The following is a 20,888-nucleotide window of genomic DNA, read 5'->3' on the forward strand; positions in this document are numbered from 1 at the left end:
GGAACGTTCTTAACTATAGCAAACTACTTTATGGTGTTCTCTTTCAATTTGAATAAAAGAATTCCACCTTTGATTGGTTTTGCACCAACTTCCTTACAATAGGTTGTAAGAAAGAAAATTATACTTTTAACTAATAATGTAAGGCTTTGAGATGTACATGTAATAAATCGGAAAATGTTTGAGTAATCATCCTTTGGATTGCTAATCCTTATTAGACATATTAAAATATAATATCGATATGTATGTAATAGATGAGGGGAGAAGTGGTATAAAAATAATGTTTTAATGTATTTCTGACCAATGAAAATTCAATAATAAGAGGGATGACAACCATTAGGATTACTCAATCGATGTTCTAGATGGTTTTATAATACAAATGTTTTGGAAGACATGATTAGGGTATCTAAAGTAAAGTTTCACTTGTATATGTTTGGCTATACTTGTTGTGTATATTACTTAATATGAGATAGACCATCAAAGAATTATTGTTTTTGTAGACTTTCACTAGGTATTAAAGTCTATTTCATGTAGATAGAATACCTATTAGATGGATAGGAGAATTTGTCAATGGTTTAATTTTCAGGTGATTTTCTTATTGCTTTTTGGCTTTTTATGTGTTCAAACAATCAGAAAAAGTATTTGATTAATGGATTAACGAGTAGTTAAAAAGCCAGATTTTTAGTAAAAAGTAAAAGTTGATATTAGTAACTTTTTGTATCGACTTTTGGTCTTTACTTTCATTTTACACTCAACATTCAACAACAATAGTCAAACAACCAATATAGTACACCAGAACAACTAGTACAAGTAGTTGGTCGAAACTCGAACCAACAAAAAAGTAAAACAACCAACAACCAATTACTAAACACACTCCTAAACCATTTTCTTTTTTTAAACCTTATATATATGACAGTAACCGGTTTATGAATGAGTGCTTTTGGAGTAATTGGTCTGGCTTTGAACTTACGTGTCTATAACTTCATTTCCTAGGAAATCCATGCAGCTGAAGATCTTGAATTTGAAACTTCAAATAATCATAGAATTCTCAAGTTATTTCTCTTTTGTGTCTCATCAAGTGCAAAAAGTTCGAATAGTTGTTATTTCCCTAATCTTATTTATCAAATAGTCAAATGCTTTTATTTCTTTCTAAAACTTTTCCAAGCTTCCTATTATCCTATCCAAATCAATGAAACATCTTTTCCATTTGTTTGGCATATATTTTCGACTTCAATGAAACCCTAAAAGTGGTCCCTACATAAACAGTTTTCCTTACTCATATACCCTAATAAATATACCTGTTTAATCACCTCTAGTTTGTTTGTTTCATGTCAAGAAAAATCAAGTCTAGCCAGTTTATTTCTTCATCATTCACATGTCCAAACCTTCTCCTTTTAACCTAATTCACGCACATAATTAGTTGGTAGAAGTTGGTTTTGCCCATTATATTTATTATATTGAGTACTATAAAGTTTGGTATGTTTATTTTTTTTGGCTTTAAATGCCTCCAAATTTGCTTCTTGGCTTACCATCTTCATATCCTTACAAAAAATAAAATTCCTTAGCTTCTTTCTCACAAATATAATGGGTAGTTTATTCATCTTACTACTTCTCTTCCCATCTCTTTATTTCCTCTTTCACTTTCTAAAATGGTTTCACATAAAAAGACACCAAAATTGTTACATATTAGGGTATGAATGCTTCAAGCCAACTGATGATCGGAAAGTTAGCACACATTTTTCCGGCGAGATCTTGATCCGTAACCAAAATTTGGGACTTAATGAGTACAAATTTCTCCTCAAGGCGGCCGTTAGCTCCGGCATTGGGGAGGAAACTTACGGCCCAAGAAATATCCTCTTGGGCCGCGAGGAAAGTCCAACACTTAATGATAGTCTAGATGAAATGGACGAGTTTTTTCAAGATAGTGTTGGAAAACTCTTCCAAAAATTCGGAATTAATCCGGAAAATATAGATATTTTAGTGGTTAATGTGTCGATGTTTACATCTGTACCATCCTTGGCATCAAGGATAGTAAACTATTACAAAATGAGAGACAATGTTAAAGTGTACAATCTTAGTGGGATGGGGTGTAGTGCTAGTTTGATTTCTATGAGTATTGTACAAAATGTTTTTAAGCATGAAAAAGAGTGTTATGCTATAATTGTAACATCCGAATCTCTAAGCTCGAATTGGTATACGGGTAATGATCGATCCATGATCCTATCCAATTGTCTTTTTAGGTCGGGTGGGTGTGCTATCTTGTTGACCAACAAGTGGAGCCTAAGGAATAAGGCTATGTTGAAGCTCAAGTGTCTTGTACGTACACACCATGGGGCTAAAGATGAGTCTTATGGATGTTGCATGCAAATGGAGGATTCTTTAGGGAGGTTAGGGTTTCACCTTAGTAAAGACCTTCCTAAGTCAGCTGCTCGATGTTTGGTTGATAATCTTAAAGAACTAGCCCCAAAAATATTACCAATAAGAGAAGTGGTACGTTTTGTAGTGCTTGTTATGGTCAGAAGATTTAACTTCGGACCTAACAAGCACGTTGGTACAGGAACAAGAGAACAATGCAATAGACCAGTTATTAATTTTAAGACCGGAGTAGAACATTTTTGCTTGCATACCGGAGGAAAGGCGGTTATAGATGGTCTAGGGGAGAACCTCAAGTTAGGAGATTACGACGTTGAGCCAGCAAGGATGACCCTCCACCGGTTTGGGAACACATCGGCGAGTAGTTTATGGTATGTTTTGGGATATATGGAGGCCAAGAAGAGGCTCAAGAAAGGGGAAAGAGTGTTGATGGTTAGCTTTGGAGCAGGATTTAAATGTAATAGTTGTTTGTGGGAGGTGTTAAGGGACTTAGATGGGACTGACAATGTTTGGAATGATTGTATTGAAGATTACCCTCCTAAGACATTGGCAAATCCTTACTTGGAGAGGTTTGGTTGGATCCAAAATGAAGACATTACTACCTTTAAAATTCCAGAGGATTACCAAGAAAGATTGAATTATTACAAGGAAAAAATGAATTGAACTCTCTAAATACTTCATTCGTAACAAATAGAATGCAACAATTGAATATTTTATACTTGACAGATAATACTCAATTGTTGCATTTTTCTGTTACGGAAGAAGTATAAATATAACCAATGCCCTATATTATTTACATGGTAACATTGATTTTTTTTTTTTTCCATTGTAACATATACAATGTATGTTCTTTATGGAGTGTTCAGACCTATTAGAAATTTCTTTTTGCCTTAGGTGTTGTTTGGTTGGAAGTTATTTCCCTTGGAAATAGAAATTCCTAGGAAATGCATTATGGGTGTTGTGTTTGGTTGGAGGGAAATGGGAGAAGCATAGGAAATACAAATTCCAAGGGAAATAGAATTTCCCATGAAACATGGGAAATCACTCACCAAGCCCCCCCTTGGTGAGTAATTTCCTAGGAAATGCAATTTCCTATGGTGTCAACCAAACAATTTTGTCTAATTCCTAGGAAATTAACAAGGGAAATAATTTCCCATGAAATGTAAATTCCCATGGGAAATTACTTCCCATGTGAACCAAACGAGGCCTTATATATATATTTGTATCTGTGCTTCAAAATGTGAAGTTTTTTTTCTTGGTAAAAGGTGAAGCTTTAATGTTGGGCAATTTACTATTGCCATGTAATGTACTCATTCTTACAGCTGGAAAATTAAATGATGCATGGGTGTAGTATTTAGCTGTATATTTTTGCATCTTATAATAAGAATAAAAATTCAATTCTTTTTCCATTTTTGGTTCTGGATAATTATAATTATGAAATTGTCTAATTGTTATTGTAATTATTGCATATGCTCTTAGTTATTGAGTACCTATGTAATGAATCTGTCACATCTTTGGTAGAACTTGATATAGCTTAATAAAATGGTTTCTCGCGTTTCCCTTAAAAAAAATGAAATGAATCTGTTGCCTAATAAAGACATGGAATTATGTACTTCAAAAACTATATACTCAATATAATTAATTAAGGTGGATCATTTACTGTGAGATAGTAAACCACAGTCCACAGCACTGGTTTTAGCTTGTTATTTGCAATATGAAGTGGTATGCATTTTGCATGTCCAAATTATCCCTCACCCTGTGACCCAAGATCCGCAAGTAATGGTTGCAGTTACTCATTGGAAGTACATAATACATTTACTCATTGTCTTAATTTTCACAATAAAATAGCAGTACTATAAAGTCTGATTTCACAACAAAATTGCAGTACTATAAAGTAATACTTTATAAATAATGACTTGAAGTACAAATTCTTACTTCTACTATTCATAGTTCATTGTGAGATGAATGAATTGGTACTTGGTAGTAGTATTATATTGTAGGCCTGTAGGGGTTATTGTACTGCCTCATTGCCAGCAACTTGAAAAGAGGTTGTTTATACACGTTACGTGACAATTTTCTTACCCTATTAAAATTGTTCAATATGTACATATGTCATGTCAATTAATAAACTTAAATCTAACACAAAAAATAGCCTTAAAGTGGTAGTTGGTAATTTTTTTTGCCTCAAATGCACCATAAATCCGACGCACATGAAGCACGAATTGCGTCGGACTCCAATAGTAGTTGAGGCAATTGATGCTCCCCTAGCCTTTTGCGTCGATTTTCTAGTTGTGCGATGCAATTTTAGAAACGCATATCGATGTTTTTCTACTAGTAAGAGGCAACACATTTCATTATAAGATATATGAAACTATCAGGAAAAGCCATTTTAGCCATCATGCTCTACAGAAACACTCATTCTACTCAATCATAAGCTTTGCTCATGTCCAACTTGAGTGCCATATCACCTTTTAGACCTTTTTTTTTCTTGCGTAAATAATGGAAACATTCATGGGCCAAAGTTATTATATGTTATTAGTCTTCCAGGAACAAACTAATATGTGCTTCATTTACAACATGGGGAAGGTCCCTTTTCATTTTGTTAGCTAAGACTTTTGCTATCACTTCATACATAACATTGCACAAATTAATAGGACGAAAAAATGTTGGTATTTCACATATTTTCTTACTTATGGTGTCTTATTCTTTTAATTCTAATGCATATTAAAAATTATAATACAAAAATCAGTGAAACATAGGCAGGATTTTACACTTATATCGATAGTGGTTCGCCGCCTCCATCTCCCATCCATTTCTATTTTACTTAAAATAAAAAATCAAAATATAAATATATTAAGATTATCTCTGAAAAGAAATCCTACATATACCATATTTATCCTTCATATGATCACAATTCACATTGAAATGTTCACACTTACTTAAATCTCTCTAGTTCTCCAATATGGCGTTGAAGAATTCCATACTGAATTCAGACACTTTAAATCATCTTCAGACATTAAAGAACAAAAACCAATATGTTCTCCTTGTAACCAACACTCGAGGCAATCAATCCTGCTGGATTTGTTGCAAGAATTCAAAGTTCAAATAATCATGTGTAATGATATCTCTTTTCATAATGTCTTATTTTATTTTACGGATAGTTTGGATACATGACCATATGCATATTGCAAAAGAAATTTTTAGCCAATATTGTTCAGCACGTGATCACGAAACTGTGAAAACTACATTGTTTCCACAACGAAGAAGGTTGCATAATAAAGTTGTTACAAAGTTAGTTTGACTAGCCCTTCATTGCAAAACAAAAGTCCCTAATAGTGACTTGGCGAAGTTGATAAGCTGTCATTCTTCAAATTACGGAGATTTTATATTCTTTTCTCTTCGATTTTTCATCTCTCCGTCATTCCTTTAGGTATTATTCATTCTCACTTAATCAAAAGTCAATTTATTATCAATGTTGTAGAAAGGAAGACACGAATATTAAAATATAACAAGAACATTACGTAATATTGCGACAAGTGTCATCAAATAATATATTATGTCTAACCAATAGAATGAAGATAAGAATATTTGTAACCCCGACCTCTTAGCATCTTTATTAGGTTAATTAATCTTGATTATTAGCAGCGAAATACCTAGCCTTTGATCGGTGCGTTACTGTTGTACTTTCCGTTATAAAATACAAGGCAACATACTTAAAGAAATCATATAATAACGTGGATACTTAAACATACTATATTATATTAAAAAAAAGAGTTAAAAAGAGTTCATTAACTAATTACTTACATTACAAAGGCTATACATGTTTGAGTCATTTTAATAATATTTCCTCGTTGATAATCCGTTCCGTCATCGCCATCGATACCTAAAATAGAAAAAAAAAACGTCATGAGCCGAAGCACAGTAACATACTACTCTAACAACTTAGATTCATTTCAACTCATTTTATTTGAAACCATGGAGAAGAGAATATCGCATCAATTTTATAATAGAAATCCAACCATTTTGAGATATTATCCTTTCTATAATCTTACATCATTCTTAGCTATGGTAACTCGGCAAGTGTAACATCAAAATATCATAATCGATATCATTAAACTGAAAGGCGACCACAAGAAAGGTAACACATGCGGTGCCCATAACATTAGTCCGAAAGACGGTCACAATAAAGGCGACACTTAATTACATTATATATATATATATAGAGGCAAGATCACATGAGAATGCTCCTTACATGAGAAATGAGAATGAATCTCAACCACACAATTGGTTTAGAATTACAACACTTATTCATTAGAGTTATATCCCTCTAAAAAAATTTGAATTCAAAGAAAAAGAAAAAAAAAATTGAATTTTTTTTTTCAAATATTTTGGGCTTGGAGTTACATCACTTTTTCATTAGAGTTACATCACTTATTCATAAGAGTTATAGCATGTAAAATTCATTCTCATTTCTCATATAAGTATGCATTCTCATATGAACTCACTTCTATATATATATATATATATATATATATATATATATATATATATTCCTATGTCTAAGTGTCATATTAATATGTGATAATATTTTTATCTCAATCTTAAACATGGGCCGGATATATCTTACAACAAGATTTTGCTCCAGGATTTATGTTAACAAAGTATATGACTTAATTCTTATCTACATGGTATGCACAAGATACTTATATTAATATGTATCATAAATTACTATTTTTTTATTGAATAATTTAATCTTATAAATTTATAGGTATGAATCAGATAAATTAGCGAAAAAAGGGTTGCATGTTTTCGCTCAACACCTTTCTCCTTACAATCATCTTTTGATATTTCAAATGCTCATCGAATTTGATTATCTACCTTCCATGCAGTGAGAAAAGTAAGTAATTAGACCCTTAACCTTATTTTTTAAAACTAAAATAAACCTCTACATAAATAAATAATTTTCACTTGTCTGCAGGTACATGATTGCCAGGTTATTGCCAATGTGTGTCATCTTGAGCATGCTGACAATATCATATATGAAGCATGTTATCGTTGTCTCAGAAAGGTAAACATTTTTCAAGGAGTTCCCACATGTGAGTCTTGCGATATTAGTCATATTACAAATGTTGTAACCATTGCAAGGTATAATTTTCGATCTCATATGATCACGATCATCAAACAACCATTATTTATTTAACCTGATAAACTTTTATATTATTTTATTAACAGATTGTTAGTTCGACTAACAATATGTGATAGAAGTGGTACTTTAAAATTCACAATGCTTCATGATCTTGCACAACTCATTTTGGGATGCGCAACTACAGACATAAAATTAATACTTCAACAGGTTCTCTATTGATTACAAACTAGCTCGCATATAAAGCATTTGAATACATTACATAATTTCGTAGCCCATATCTCACCCTTGAAAATAAATGCACAATTATTTGCATTACTGCAGCCAAATGGACGCAAACGAGTCACGAAAATATCATTCTCAAAACTTGAATACAAAACCTTTGCTTGATTCTTACCTCCACCAATGCAAGAGTTCAATTCGGATCATTCTTATAATGTTAGCTATGTGGTCGACTGGGCTGAAGAGTGCATGTGATATTCCATAGTTGAAACACTGGAGATTTCATTTATTATCTTCGTTATTATATTGTTAATTGTGAATATTCTTTCTTCAATAAATTTTGTAAATAATTTTTCTATGAATTAATACTAGATGTAATTACGCAACTAAATTAATTCCAATAACGATTTCACACGAATATACACAAAATTTAAAACTTATATAGAAAGAGCGAAGTGTAAGTATGCAATAATTTAACTTCATAAACGACTTCACACGCATAGCGTGCATATAAAGCTTATCCATATTTAAGTTGGGCCCAATCTCCAAAAATCCATCAATATATATATTTTGAAATGTCTTATATTTTTCATTTACCAAATTACTAAACCTAACGTGTAAATCCAAATATATGTCCAATTTTTTCTTAGAAAATATGGGCAAGCACCAAACCCAAATAATCAGACCCCAAAGATTTTGATACTTCTATTTCAATGCAAACTAAGGACTCGTTTGGTTACCGTTGGAACTTAATTTTCATGGAAAGTCTTATTTCATGAAAAATAAAATTCCTTGTCTATTTCTTAGAAAAATGGCTTTGGGTATTTGATTGAGCATACTATCATATCTCGTACTTTTCAGAAAATCCCTAAACGACCTCTAAAATTGAAAATATCGATTGAACTACTTCCTCCGGTCTTTATTAGTTTACCTCGTTCTTTTGCAGAGAGTTTTAGGAAAAACAATGTTGTGGGTCATAGAAAGAAAGAGAAACTATAAATTTAAATTAAAGTTGAATGTATGTGTGATGAAAAGTTAGTAGGTCCATATTAAAAATAGAAACAAAAGAAAGGGGTAAACTAATAAGGAACATCCTAAAAAAGAATACGGATAAACTAATAAAGACGGAGTAATTTGATTTAGACTTTGACCCAAAAAACAACAAAAACCGAACATTGATGCCTAAATTATTACTAGTACTACCGACGTAAGCCCGTATAAAAACACTGTTGATTTGGGAGAGAACTAGGGTTTAAGAAATTTGTAACCCTAACTGTCCAAAATTTTCAATCCCTAAAAATTTGCGGCGACTACAAAAAGAAATCCCATCTCTCTCTATAAAATTACAGATTACCGATCACAGATATCTTCTACAGCTGAAAAGTTTGATTTTCAACCTCTGGTGGAAAGAAATTGAAGGAAATTTTCGACGATTTCAATCAATTGAAGGTATATGTAGGACTAATTTTTACGATATATTGTAAGTTATAGTTGTTAAAGTTTGTAGTTTAGCATTCAATATTTGAGTAAGAAAATTTGCAATTTAATTCACTATTATGCGAGCTCAATACGTAATTTGGTTGTTGTTGATGCTTAATACTTTTTAATTATGATTGTTTGTTAGAAATTTCGGTGGCAAAAACAGGAATTAATCTCGGTCATATAGATTGTTCTGTTTTTTCTTCTTAATCTGATCTACCGAAACCTTAAATATGGTGTTTTTATAATAGTAGGAGTTTGACGAAATTTAGTTTGCAAATTGCTTGTGATTGAACAATGAATTTTTATAATTGCAGTTTTATATCCCCAACTAAATAGTTGGAAGAGTAAAGCTATTCTAAATGGTTTTTGTGGGTTGAATGTTTCGTCTCTGAGGCCCTTTTTTCTCGTTAATTAAGGCATTTATTGGCGTTTTGGTGTCGAGTATCGAGTAGATTGAGTTGCGTGCCGGCCCTGTGTTGTTTTCTGTTTTACATTGCGAGGAGATTGTCGAAGTTGTGAAATGAAAAATAAGGGACGTGTAAGTTGGGACGAGGATAACTTGGAGGAGAATGAGAAAGATAAACCAGTAAGACAGAAGATTACTGAGCCAAAGACTCCGTTTCATCGGATGACTGATAATGATGGTTCTTCGTCTCCAGTACATCGTGCATTTGATGAGTGTATCGATGATGTTGAATCCACTCTTAGAGATAGCACTATTAGGTTTGGTGGGTCATCTGTGGAGGATGAGGGGGAGGTTGTGGAGGATGGCGAAAATTCTGAATTAGGGAGTAGTTTCAAAAAGCATAGGCAAGCGCATTATGACGAGTTTTTGAAAGCGAAGGAACTTTCTCGCAATGGTTCTCTCATGGATGAAGACACTACAATAGAGGACAATATGTCGGAGTGGTCAGAGGTGGAAGATACTGCTATATATGAAGACGCTGCAATAAACGATACTACTTCATCACTGAGCTCTAGAGCAGAAAATATTGCTATAGCTGATGGCAAGCAAGGTGCAATTTTTTCTCCTCTGTTGGTTAAGTCAAGGACTTACAAGTACATGTATCTGTGGAACTGGTTGAATAATTATTCTGACTGTTATGCGGTATTTGAAATGCGATGCCTTAGTTTCAGGATATACTCTCCTACTAGGACGAGTTTTCTTTATTGTTTGAATCATATTCCCTGATACTGTAATCATCCTAGATGTTTATGTGTTTATGTCAAATCTTTGTCTAAAGTTACTTCTGAGTGGATGTTCAGGTGGGATTGTTTCTCAACTTATGCTGTTACTCATGATGCTTATGTACCCTGTTTTAATATATTGACTTTTCTCCAGGGTTGTCTGGAGCGATGGCTCAGGAAGCTGCAATGGCTCAGGAAGCTGGTATGTTTGTTGTTCATCAGACGATTGGCAATGTCCTTTGCTGCAAATGTGGTGTCCCTATGCAACCAAATGCAGCCAATATGTGTGTGAGATGTTTGCGTTCTGAAGTTGACATCACTGAAGGGTTGCTGAAGCAGGTGACAATCTTATTCTGCCCTGACTGTGCGACTTACTTGCAGCCTCCAAAGACTCGGATCAGGGCCGAGCTAGAATCAAGGGAACTCCTGACATTCTGCCTTAAGAAGTTGAACTTAGATAAAGCCAAAGTCACATTGGTGCATGCTGAGTTTGTGTGGACTGAACCACACTCTAAGAGGATTAAGGTCAAACTGAGGATTCAGAAAGAAGTCCTTCACGGGGCAGTTCTAGAGCAACCTTATATGGTTGAATATGTCGTGCACCATCAAATGTGTGACTATTGCTCTAAGATCCAGGCAAATCCGGATCAGTGGGTGGCAGCAGTTCAACTCCGGCAGCATGTTTCTCACAGGAGGACTTTCTTCTACCTGGAACAACTTATTCTTAAGCATGATGCTGCAGTTAAGGCTATTAGAATACAGCAGATGCATCATGGTATTGATTTTTTTTTCTCCAACAGAAGTCATGGGGTGAAATTTCTGGAGTTTGTTGGTAAAGTTGCGCCCATCAAGAGTCGTAGTGACAAAGAACTTGTGTCTCAAGATTCCAAGAGCAACATTTACAACTATAAGCACACCTTCTCCGTTGAGATTTGCCCCATCTGTCGTGAGGATCTTGTATGTCTTCCTCCTAAAGTTGCCGCTAATTTTGGGAATTTGGGTCCTCTTGTTATCTGCACAAAAGTGAGCAACAATATAATGTTAATGGATCCAAACACCCTGAGGTATTGTTTCCTAGATGCTGATCAGTATTGGAGGTTTCCCTTCAGATGCTTGCTCTCTAGTAGGCAGCTGGTAGAATACATTGTGCTAGATATCGATAATGTTTCAGCTGAAGTTAATGTTTCTGGCTCAAGGTATGCCTTGGCTGATGCTCAAGTGGCACGTGTATCAGATTTCGGAAAGAATGATACAATGTTCTACGTTAGAACACACTTGGGTCATCTTCTGAACCCCGGGGATTATGCTCTTGGTTATGATGTTTATGGGGCGAATCCAAATGACTCTGAGTTAGACAAATACAAAGGACTTGTTCTTCCTGAAGTCATCTTGTTAAAGAAAAGCTATGAAGAGAAGCGTCAAAGAAAACGTGGGAAGCCTCGTGCTTGGAAGCTTAAGAACCTTAACATGGAGGTGGAGGACACTACCCGAGGTAAAATTGACCAAGATAAGGTGGATAATGAGTATGAAGAGTTTTTGAGAGACTTGGAAGAAAACCCTGAATTGAGGTTCAACGTATCATTGTATCGCAATAAGGAATACCAACCATCGGAATCAACTTCAATGGCAGATGGTGACGAGTTACCCTCCGTTCCTCTGGATGAGTTGCTCGCTGATCTTGATCTAAGTGATGAAGATGACGATGCCGGGGGTAGTAACATGAGAGAGTGATGAGCTCTTCTTTTCAGAAACTCTTTAGAGTTTCATTTTTTCATTTCAATTTTGCTTCATAATTTATTTTTCTTTCTGGACTATTTATCTATGCTTTTGAGTTATGATAACAATAGTCTTATATCATGTTTTGTACTCGGCTTCTAGATGTATATTGTAGGAATTTTTCTGCAAACTGTTGGTTTTATATATCACTTAATTTCGAGTTTTTGCTTATATATTTGTTTCTTTGTCCTTTGCCGAAGTAGAACGCTCGTAACTAGAGCAACAAAGATGCAGGGTGTTTTGTCCCTTGAATGAAGCTTAAATCTGAGCTCTTAAAGAATTTACATGATAACAGTCGGTTTCGGTTTCAAAATATTGAGTTCCAACGTTTATAGTCGAAAAGAAGAAAAAGAAGGGGTTTTTCAAATCAGAAGAGGTTTTTATTTTTTTCTTTAAGTCTTTCTAATTTCGAAATATCTTGATTCTAAGTAATTATTTGTTATCGATTCCTAATTTTATTACTCACAACTAGAATCACTAGATTCGGTTTTGATTTTGGAACCGTCGTGTTTTTACCCTTTTTATTTGTAACTTAGTATCTTAAAATTTTGCTCGCTGATATATCTGATCTTACATTTCATTCTCTTATTCACAACCTTTCTTCCGTCCTACCAGAAAAATCTTTTCACTTTACCTTATTTCGAATATTTGCATTCGCAGAAAATAAGATTATTTTTTTAGAAAAAGTGTTTCATCTAAGCATTTATAATTATCAAATGATCACTAACTAATATTTTTTTTTTACCAATATTATGAATCAGCGCAAGTAGGAGGATAGGGAGCTAGATTTTCTTTGAGAAAAATGCACCCAAGCCTACATGGACAATTTTTTTTTGAAATTGATGTAAATAAATAAGTTCTATTCTAATGTAAAATGTGAATTAAATTACCAAAAACATTATTTTGAGGAAAAAGAAAATCAAGATTAGTCTAAAACTAGGGTGGAAAGTAATGCCTTGATATCGATTTTTATAAAAAGAGACGGAAATTATATTGCTCATCAATTAACAAATTCGTCTCTTTCATTCTTTTGGAATAAATAAAACAACTACCGTACAACCATACCACGATATCCTTACTAATTTCGAATATTTTGTCCCTTGATTAATGCATTAGCTTTTCGACTTTCCCCAATTAATTTATCTTGTCCGTCGAGAGCAAATCCTAAGATTCGTTTAATCTCTCTCCTCTTTCAATGTCAGCTTCAATGGCGAAAAGTGGCACCTCCAATGTCATCACTCATCTTCCTTACAAGCTCATGCTCTCCTGTCCCACTGGTCTCCCTCCTTCTCAGGTTTATTTTTATTTTCTCTCTCCTCTCCACCTATGTCATTATTCTTGCTTACTAATTTTTCTTAGTGTATAATAACCACTAGCATTATATGCACGCTATGCGTGCAACGTCGAAGGATGAGTGGTTAAACTATTAAAAGAGTAGTTATTGTAGTTTTCTTTCCTAGTTATGTGTATATTGGTAAAAAAAGGTGGACACCAAAGACGTCAAGAGTTCGCATATATAATAGAGATATTTATACTAATTTCCCAAGCATTTTTTGCAACATTTGATGAAGGTATCAGTGGTTTTTGATCAAGTGTATGATAGGATCCCACATCCAGACGTAAATCTTGAGAATTCTATTGCTGAGGTATTGTTATTGTTATTGTTATTGTTATTGATTTGTTTTATCAAAATTAATTGATCAGTCTGAGATGAACAACATTCGCATTTTAAGTTGTGTATTTGTAATTAACATAATAGCTACTATATACGTTTCGAAATACTTGAAACGGTTTGACTTTTCCAGTATTCGCTCACTCTAGTGTGATTATGTTTTGTGAATTCTATGTGAGGCAAAATATAGCCAGGTGCGATCTTGTTCGACTTGACATATACTTGGATAATATCAACTTTTTTTTATAATTTTTACTTATGTGAAATAAGAGTTATTAATGGTTGAAAATATATAAATTGGCAAGCGTGTTGAGAGGAGTGTGTCAAGTATTTAGATGTACGGTCATGATTTTCCTTTTTTATAGTGAAAAATATTAGGATTGTACATCTACTCTCTACGATTGTCGATTGTATATCAATAACGTATTATTTGTTAATTACAAGTTGATATGGGAGTTTTGTTCATCATGGAGATAATGAAGCTCCCATAGATTTGTCTCAGTTTTCTTAAATTTCAGTTTTTACACCATTATGTGAGCTATTATGTCTTTTTTAAATGTGATAGTTGATTTCAATTAATTCCCCTTTTTCTTCACTCTACTTGGTAGATATGGGATCAAAGAGCTCAACAAAATTCATCATTGTATAATGGGAAGAAGTTCAGAGTATGTATTCTATTGAACATAGAGATACTTATTTGAAAGTGATGTCAAAGTTTCAGTCCGTTAATATTTGCTTAGATTTGTTTGGCTGCAATAATCAGACAGCATATGCAAATTTTTTCTGTTACATTTGCTTTCATTTCTTGGAACTCCGTGTAAAGTTTGCATTATGTGCACACAACCTAGTAACTTTACTGAAAGAATTTTGCAGTATGGTGGACATGCCTCGCATGCTGGTGATGCTGGACAGGAGGAAGATTGTCGCGTATTTTTGCACCTTGGTTTGACAGATTACAGGTCCATACCTTTTCTTTCTTATGATTTTCACTTGTATATTTTGCTAGTCAATATCAGTGATGTATTGAACTAGCCATAATGCACTGGAAATGGTCACATATGGAACACGTCAAAGGAGGATTCAGTTGCTTTCCTTATGCTTACTACTATGTATCACTCTGGTGTCATGAGATCTCAATAGAAAGATCTTTGACCTGCATATAAGTCCACAGTAAAGAGAAACGAACAGTAGTTTGTTGAGATAGTAGCTTTTGAGTCTTTTGATGTAGTCAATCACTCAATTGTACAACAGAGCAGAAGAATTGTCTAATGGTGACTCTTAAGCTCTATCAGTGATAATGCTGAACATGATTAGGCAAGACTTGGATGTGTACTCAAAATTTACTCTATTAAGATTAACTTCATAAACAAAGATCAATCATCTAACCCTCCCGGTGTAAGGTTCCGCACTTCTTGTGCTTTTTTTTTCGTCAAAAGGTTCTATATGAGATTTTATGGTTCCAAGGACATATTCCATTACATTATTTCTCCTTTATTAGTTTTAATATGAATAATAGTCGTCATATTGAATATTGTATTTTGCTCTTGCAATTTGCTGTGTGTGTTTTATCCTTATATCTGTCCCGTAAAAGTTGCATTATATCAAGTTACTGCCCCTTCCCCTCATGAGTGTGTGGCAGTTTGGCTGCGGCTATGTTTGTGATCATTGCTGATGGTACACTGTTTGACTAATGAACTCTGCTGATTACATTCATTTAGGACTTTCGTGGGAACAAACTTAAATCCATTATGGGAAAAGTTTCTAGTTCAAACAGAAGGTAGTTTTATAATGCTGCTTGATGCTTTTTTTTTTTAATAAGCAAATGGAAACAAACATTTTTCAATAAGGCTATTCCACCACTGAAATGTTTGTAATATTGATTGGGAATGAAGGTTCTTGGAAGATACCTAATTTAAATCTCATTATGTGCAGTCTCTATATTACCTAAGATGTTTCCAAATACACTTAGAAAATTGTGGACAAAAAACAAGGCAAATATATTCCACAAACAATTATGATTGATAATGCTGCTTCTAGTCTAGATAAGTAACCGATTAAAATTTTATCATGTTTGATTACTTGTAGAGTTGTAGTAGTTCCTCACTACAAGCTTGTCCTAGTGGTAAGTGGTTCCAGTTACTCCCTTTGTTTATTTTTAGATCACACATTTTGACCTTGGTACTATTCAGTATTCACGTACTCTGCTTTGATGATCTTTTGTGATTTTATACTCAAAAGAGATAACAAGGTCTTGTGGGATCTTGTCAGATTTGTTTCAATGTATGATTTCAAAATGTCAACTTTTTCTATTTTTTGCTTATTGATAACTAGAGATGTTAAGGTTTAAAGTATTGAATTGGCAAGTGTGCCTAGATAAGCAAATCAACTAGAAAAAAGGAAAAGAAAGGAGGAGGTATTCATTTTTGAAATGTGTATAAATGAACCAGTACATTTTTGAACAACCTGTCAAATAAGCTCAGTTAGAAGTTGGTAAAAGCTATTTTGTTAGGTATAACGAACAAGAAACAAAATTTCAGCTCGATATATCTACACACAATTTAGATATCTTTAAATAATTATGAATTATGATAGTATGTATCTTTTAGATTATCTCATTGTTATGTGGATTAATTGTTTGCAAGTTATATACTTTGAAAGAAAAAAAAAAGCTAACTGGATTTAATTTTAAAAGGTTCATTCCTCCAATTTTCCTGTTAAATTCTTAGAAGTTCTTCAAAAAAAATTTGACGATCCAATTAGACATCATGAACAAGCTTGAGCTTGCTGGATTTTAATTGAACAGAGCTCGAAAAAAGAAAGTTGGAGCTCAGCTAAAATCTGCGTGGTTAGAGTTTGACTAAAATCAAAAGAATGAACTTCAATACTTCACTAGTTGGCCTGACTATTTTATATCCGCTGTTCCAACTATAAATTAGCGTAAACACCACTAAACATGTAATTTAACTGTTTTATAGATGAAACTGTTCGCTGTCAACATACTTCAAATCCACTAGGCAATGGTGGAATTGTGGAGACTTCTGATGCAAAGATTCTTGTGCTGAAGCGAAGTAATAATGTGGGGGAATTCCCAGGACATTTTGTTTTCCCTGGTGGTCATCCAGAGGTAAATTCAAACTTTCATCTTACCTTTTGATAGTCTGTGTTGTAACTCCTGATTTAAATTTTCTGTTTGGCCATTCATCTTCTGCAGCCCGAAGAGGTTGGAATTACGTCTCACAGAAAGTTGGACACTGAGTCCTTACATAGAAGTGTTTCCTTGGAGATGTTTGATAGTATTATACGTGAAGTAGTCGAAGAAACTGGAGTACCTGCCATATCCTTGGTAAGTAAAGCTCTTCTCAGCTGAATATGAACTGCTGTTTTCGCTGTACAGATGCCATCAAGTTTCTTGGGGTTGATTGGTACCATGGCCAGCCTCTTTACAGTTGCAGGGGTGTGTATGTAATCTGAATATCAGATACTAATTTCTTTGCCATAAGCATGAACCTCACAAGTTAATGGTATATACTTCTGTGTGAGCATTACCAGGTATTAAGCTGATGCATCATTTTATTTACTAATTGAACTCTACTTTTTCTTACCGGTTATGCACATATTTGGTCCATTTTACCTCTGATTCCATAATCTTTTCACCCTGCTCGCAAATTTCCCTGTGGTTGTTTGCTCTAGAACCGAAAACTAAAAGGAGATTTTACTGTATGAGCTATCACATTTTGTTGTGCAAGTGCTCTTCTCTAATCATTATTTTGGTGGTGGAACCTTATCTCCTTGCAGTCCAAGCCGGTTTTTATTGGTATATCACGAAGAGAGCTGAATGTGCGACCTACTGCTTTCTTCTTCATGAAGTGCTCGCTTCAGTCAAAAGAAATTGAGAAGTTGTACAGTTCTGCACAAGATGGCTTTGAATCCACTCAACTTTATGCAATTTCAAAGGTCATTTCTTCTTTTTCCTCTTGGATCATGATTTCTGCAATTGCATTCAGTTCTAGAAATTCCTTTTTTTGTTTTTATATCTTGGATTTTAGATTGTTTTGCACTTTTGTTAGTACAGACTACATCATCGAGACTTGCATGCCTTAGACTGAGATATAAAATTAACATATTAACAAGTACCACAAGCTGCTCTAAGTACGTAATAGACGCTATCGCTATTTTCCAGGATGACTTGGAGAATTTGGCATGTAAGATGCCTGGTTGCCACCATGGAGGATTAGCTCTCTATAGATTGATGTTGGAGGCTGTGAAACAGATTTGAGAATATTATCTTAATATCATAGCTGAGATTCACTCAGCTAAATCCAGATTTATTCCAAGGAAAACACTTGTAATATGACTGAAAACTCCTTTGATTACTGGTTATACACTTCCAGTCAGATGTTTGTTTGTTGTAGACCTCGAAACTTATACGACCTGGCGTTATATATTGAGATGTGTAGGTGCTGAATATTTTTGATATGGTAAGCAGAAGGATCCTACTGAAACGCCATCTTTCACCGGTTAACCTAGTCCAGCTTAGCATGTTAGTGCCTTGAGAAATACTTCGTAAGTTAAGGTAGTATTGATTGCTGAATAGTGAGATTGTGGAGTATCTGAGTCTATTCTAGGACGTTACTCTGATGACAAAAAGTAGTACTTTATTAAGATTGGACGTTGTCTTAGGTAACTTCATTGCTTACGTATATTAATGAGGGCAAACAAATCCGTCATTTTCTTGATTGTCAAACGTGGTAAGTTGAAATGTTCTTGTTATGTAAGTGGTGTCGATCATACATTTATACTTCGTTTGTTTTCAAATAAATGCAAGGATTTGACTTTCATACTTGTTAAGAAAACATTTGCCCTATAAATGCAAATCAGAATCTGGCAGATTTTTACCCGGAGTAGAGCATAAAGACCCATTTAAGAACAAGAAAATGATATCGTGATTTGCATTTAAGTTAGATAAGTTTAGTAAATTCGATTTTTTTTTTTTTGGATTTTAGTAGTACAATTTTGACCTATAATACTATTTAATATGTATTTGTAAAAATTATAAAAAATTAATATTATGAAAAATTAATTGAAACATATCTAATAACATTTTAAATGATAACTTTTGGTTTTATAGATTAGTAAAAGAAATATGATCAATGTGAAATATGCATGATCAAAGAAATATAATCAAAGTGTTGCATTGAAAAAGAAATGAATGAAGTATATATTGTGATCTATAGATTTTTATATGCAACCATCACATTCAATCCAACCTTCTCGATTAGGATTGAGATGTGTTTATTTGGTAATTGTTCAATATATATATATAAAGAAAGAAAGAAAGAAGATGAGCGTGTATATGGTTTTGAAGTTGTATCTTGTCGTTGTCGTTGTCGTTGTTGTTGCAAGGAAGGATGGCCACTGTAACGGTGCCAATACGGGTAATAGTTGTGAATTGTGATGTATCATTTCTTTTTGCGAGTAACAATACTATTTGTGATGACTTACTAGTCGTTAATTAAGAGAGTACAATTAAGAACTACTAGTAGGGAATATTGTTTTTTTGTTTGGATTTCTTATATGGTAATGGTTTTGAATATATGCTCTTTAATTTTCTCATTTTTTTTTGTCAACAATAATTTTATTGAGCAACATAGGTTACAATACTTCGGAGTTTGCAACTGATACGGTTGTATATATGAAATCATGTAATACAAATATATTTTCTCCCCCTTTCTCTTTTTTCTCTCTCTAAACCCTAGCTTCTCCTATCTCTTTTTCATCGGTTAGGGGCTGCCATGGATGTTTTCATCCATGGTAAGCCCCTCTCCTCTTTTTATTTTAAGTTTTTAGTTTTGTTAAATAAATTAAAATCTCTTTATGGGATATTTTTAGTCTCTTTTTTGGAGATCTCCTTCTCCCCTATGGGAGTTGTGAGTAGGGTTTTTTTGTTTTTAGGTACGAGAAATTGTTCTCATTGGTTGAAGTTCGAGACTCAACATGAAGGTATTGGAATCTCGGATGCGGTAAACATGGCTCGATCAAGAATGTTCTTCCCAAACTATGTTAGAATGATAGACTTCCTCATCAATAGTTGTTTGATTCAGCAAATACAAGGGGGCTGTATTACTCGATCTGGTTCATTGTAGTTTTTTCGAAGATAAATTAGATTTAACATTGTTTGATTGTATCTTATTTTTCCTTAATATCTATTGTAGATGCCGTTTGGCCTTTAATTAATGAAATTTCTCATTAAAAAAAAAATGTAATACAAATATAACTGATTTTGAACAATCACTAAACAACACTACTATATTTAGTCGTGCCTATTGTATATTGATTGACTTTCAGACCAACTTATCTACAATTCAACCTTCATAATTGATGAAACAGTATTGACTACCCAACAAGTCAACAACCATGATATTTGGCTATTTTGTTTATTCCATTATAAAATAGCCAAACTAATTACTCAAAAATTCAAATACAATGTGAGCAATAAAACACGTCATATTTAGACTTAAACTAAAAAAAAACAAATAGCAAGGTCAGATCATTGAATCCAACGAAAATTATTAACAGAAACGGTTTAATTTTAATATAAAAGTAAACTTAGTAACTTAATGGATTAAATTAGTTATCGAAATAAATTAACCTAGTCACTATTGGCCTAATTCTCTTTTTAATATTGGGCTTACCATTATCTAATTTTAATTTAAAAACAGGCAGTTTTTTACGAGACAGACTCGTTTTTCGCAGGCCAATTACATTAAGCCCCTTGGGAGTGTAGGTTATCTCACTATCTGTATGATGTATTAAGACTAATTAACCAGTTTATTCTAGTATGGCACTACTTCGATACTGATTTAGTGACGTCCTTGGTAGCTTCAGTGCTTACGTATGGGAGAGCAGCCAAATCCCTCTATTTCCTTGATAGTCAGACGTGGCAGTTGATATAAGTAAACACTTCAAATGTTTGAATTATAGTTTTGGGATTATTATATGCAACCATCACATTCAAATATTCAATCCTAATCTTCA

The 20,888-nt window shown here is 33.6% G+C and overlaps 3 protein-coding genes across 5 annotated transcripts; all 3 read left to right on the forward strand.

Annotated features, from left to right (window-relative positions):
• Window positions 1-1,515: 1,515 nt before the first annotated feature.
• LOC104900185 (3-ketoacyl-CoA synthase 12) lies at window positions 1,516-3,733 on the forward strand. Its single transcript, XM_010687550.4, has one exon. It carries the CDS (start codon window positions 1,582-1,584, stop codon window positions 3,031-3,033), a length of 1,452 nt encoding a protein of 483 aa, XP_010685852.2. The 5' UTR covers window positions 1,516-1,581; the 3' UTR covers window positions 3,034-3,733.
• Window positions 3,734-8,925: 5,192 nt separating this feature from the next.
• On the forward strand, window positions 8,926-12,352 carry LOC104900186 (uncharacterized). Of its 2 annotated transcripts, none has more exons than XM_010687551.3 (3): window positions 8,926-9,184; window positions 9,532-10,233; window positions 10,560-12,352. In XM_010687551.3, the coding sequence occupies exons 2-3, from the start codon at window positions 9,738-9,740 to the stop codon at window positions 12,134-12,136; spliced, it is 2,073 nt and encodes a 690-aa protein (XP_010685853.1). In that variant the 5' UTR covers window positions 8,926-9,184; window positions 9,532-9,737; the 3' UTR covers window positions 12,137-12,352. The 2 variants fall into 2 exon arrangements, with proteins under 2 accessions (XP_010685853.1, XP_019106575.1); XM_019251030.3 differs by having other exon boundaries at window positions 9,634-10,233.
• Window positions 12,353-13,151: 799 nt separating this feature from the next.
• On the forward strand, window positions 13,152-18,329 carry LOC104900187 (nudix hydrolase 9). 2 transcript variants are annotated; one of them, XM_010687553.4, is made up of 9 exons: window positions 13,161-13,475; window positions 13,753-13,827; window positions 14,462-14,518; window positions 14,727-14,812; window positions 15,572-15,630; window positions 16,829-16,977; window positions 17,065-17,196; window positions 17,649-17,807; window positions 18,034-18,329. In XM_010687553.4, the coding sequence occupies exons 1-9, from the start codon at window positions 13,377-13,379 to the stop codon at window positions 18,127-18,129; spliced, it is 912 nt and encodes a 303-aa protein (XP_010685855.1). In that variant the 5' UTR covers window positions 13,161-13,376; the 3' UTR covers window positions 18,130-18,329. The 2 variants fall into 2 exon arrangements, with proteins under 2 accessions (XP_019106576.1, XP_010685855.1); XM_019251031.3 differs by lacking the exon at window positions 14,462-14,518 and having other exon boundaries at window positions 13,152-13,475.
• Window positions 18,330-20,888: the final 2,559 nt, after the last annotated feature.

This window comes from Beta vulgaris, chromosome 7, assembly GCF_026745355.1.
Source record: "Beta vulgaris subsp. vulgaris cultivar EL10 chromosome 7, EL10.2, whole genome shotgun sequence".
Classification (NCBI taxonomy): Eukaryota; Viridiplantae; Streptophyta; class Magnoliopsida; order Caryophyllales; family Amaranthaceae; genus Beta; species Beta vulgaris.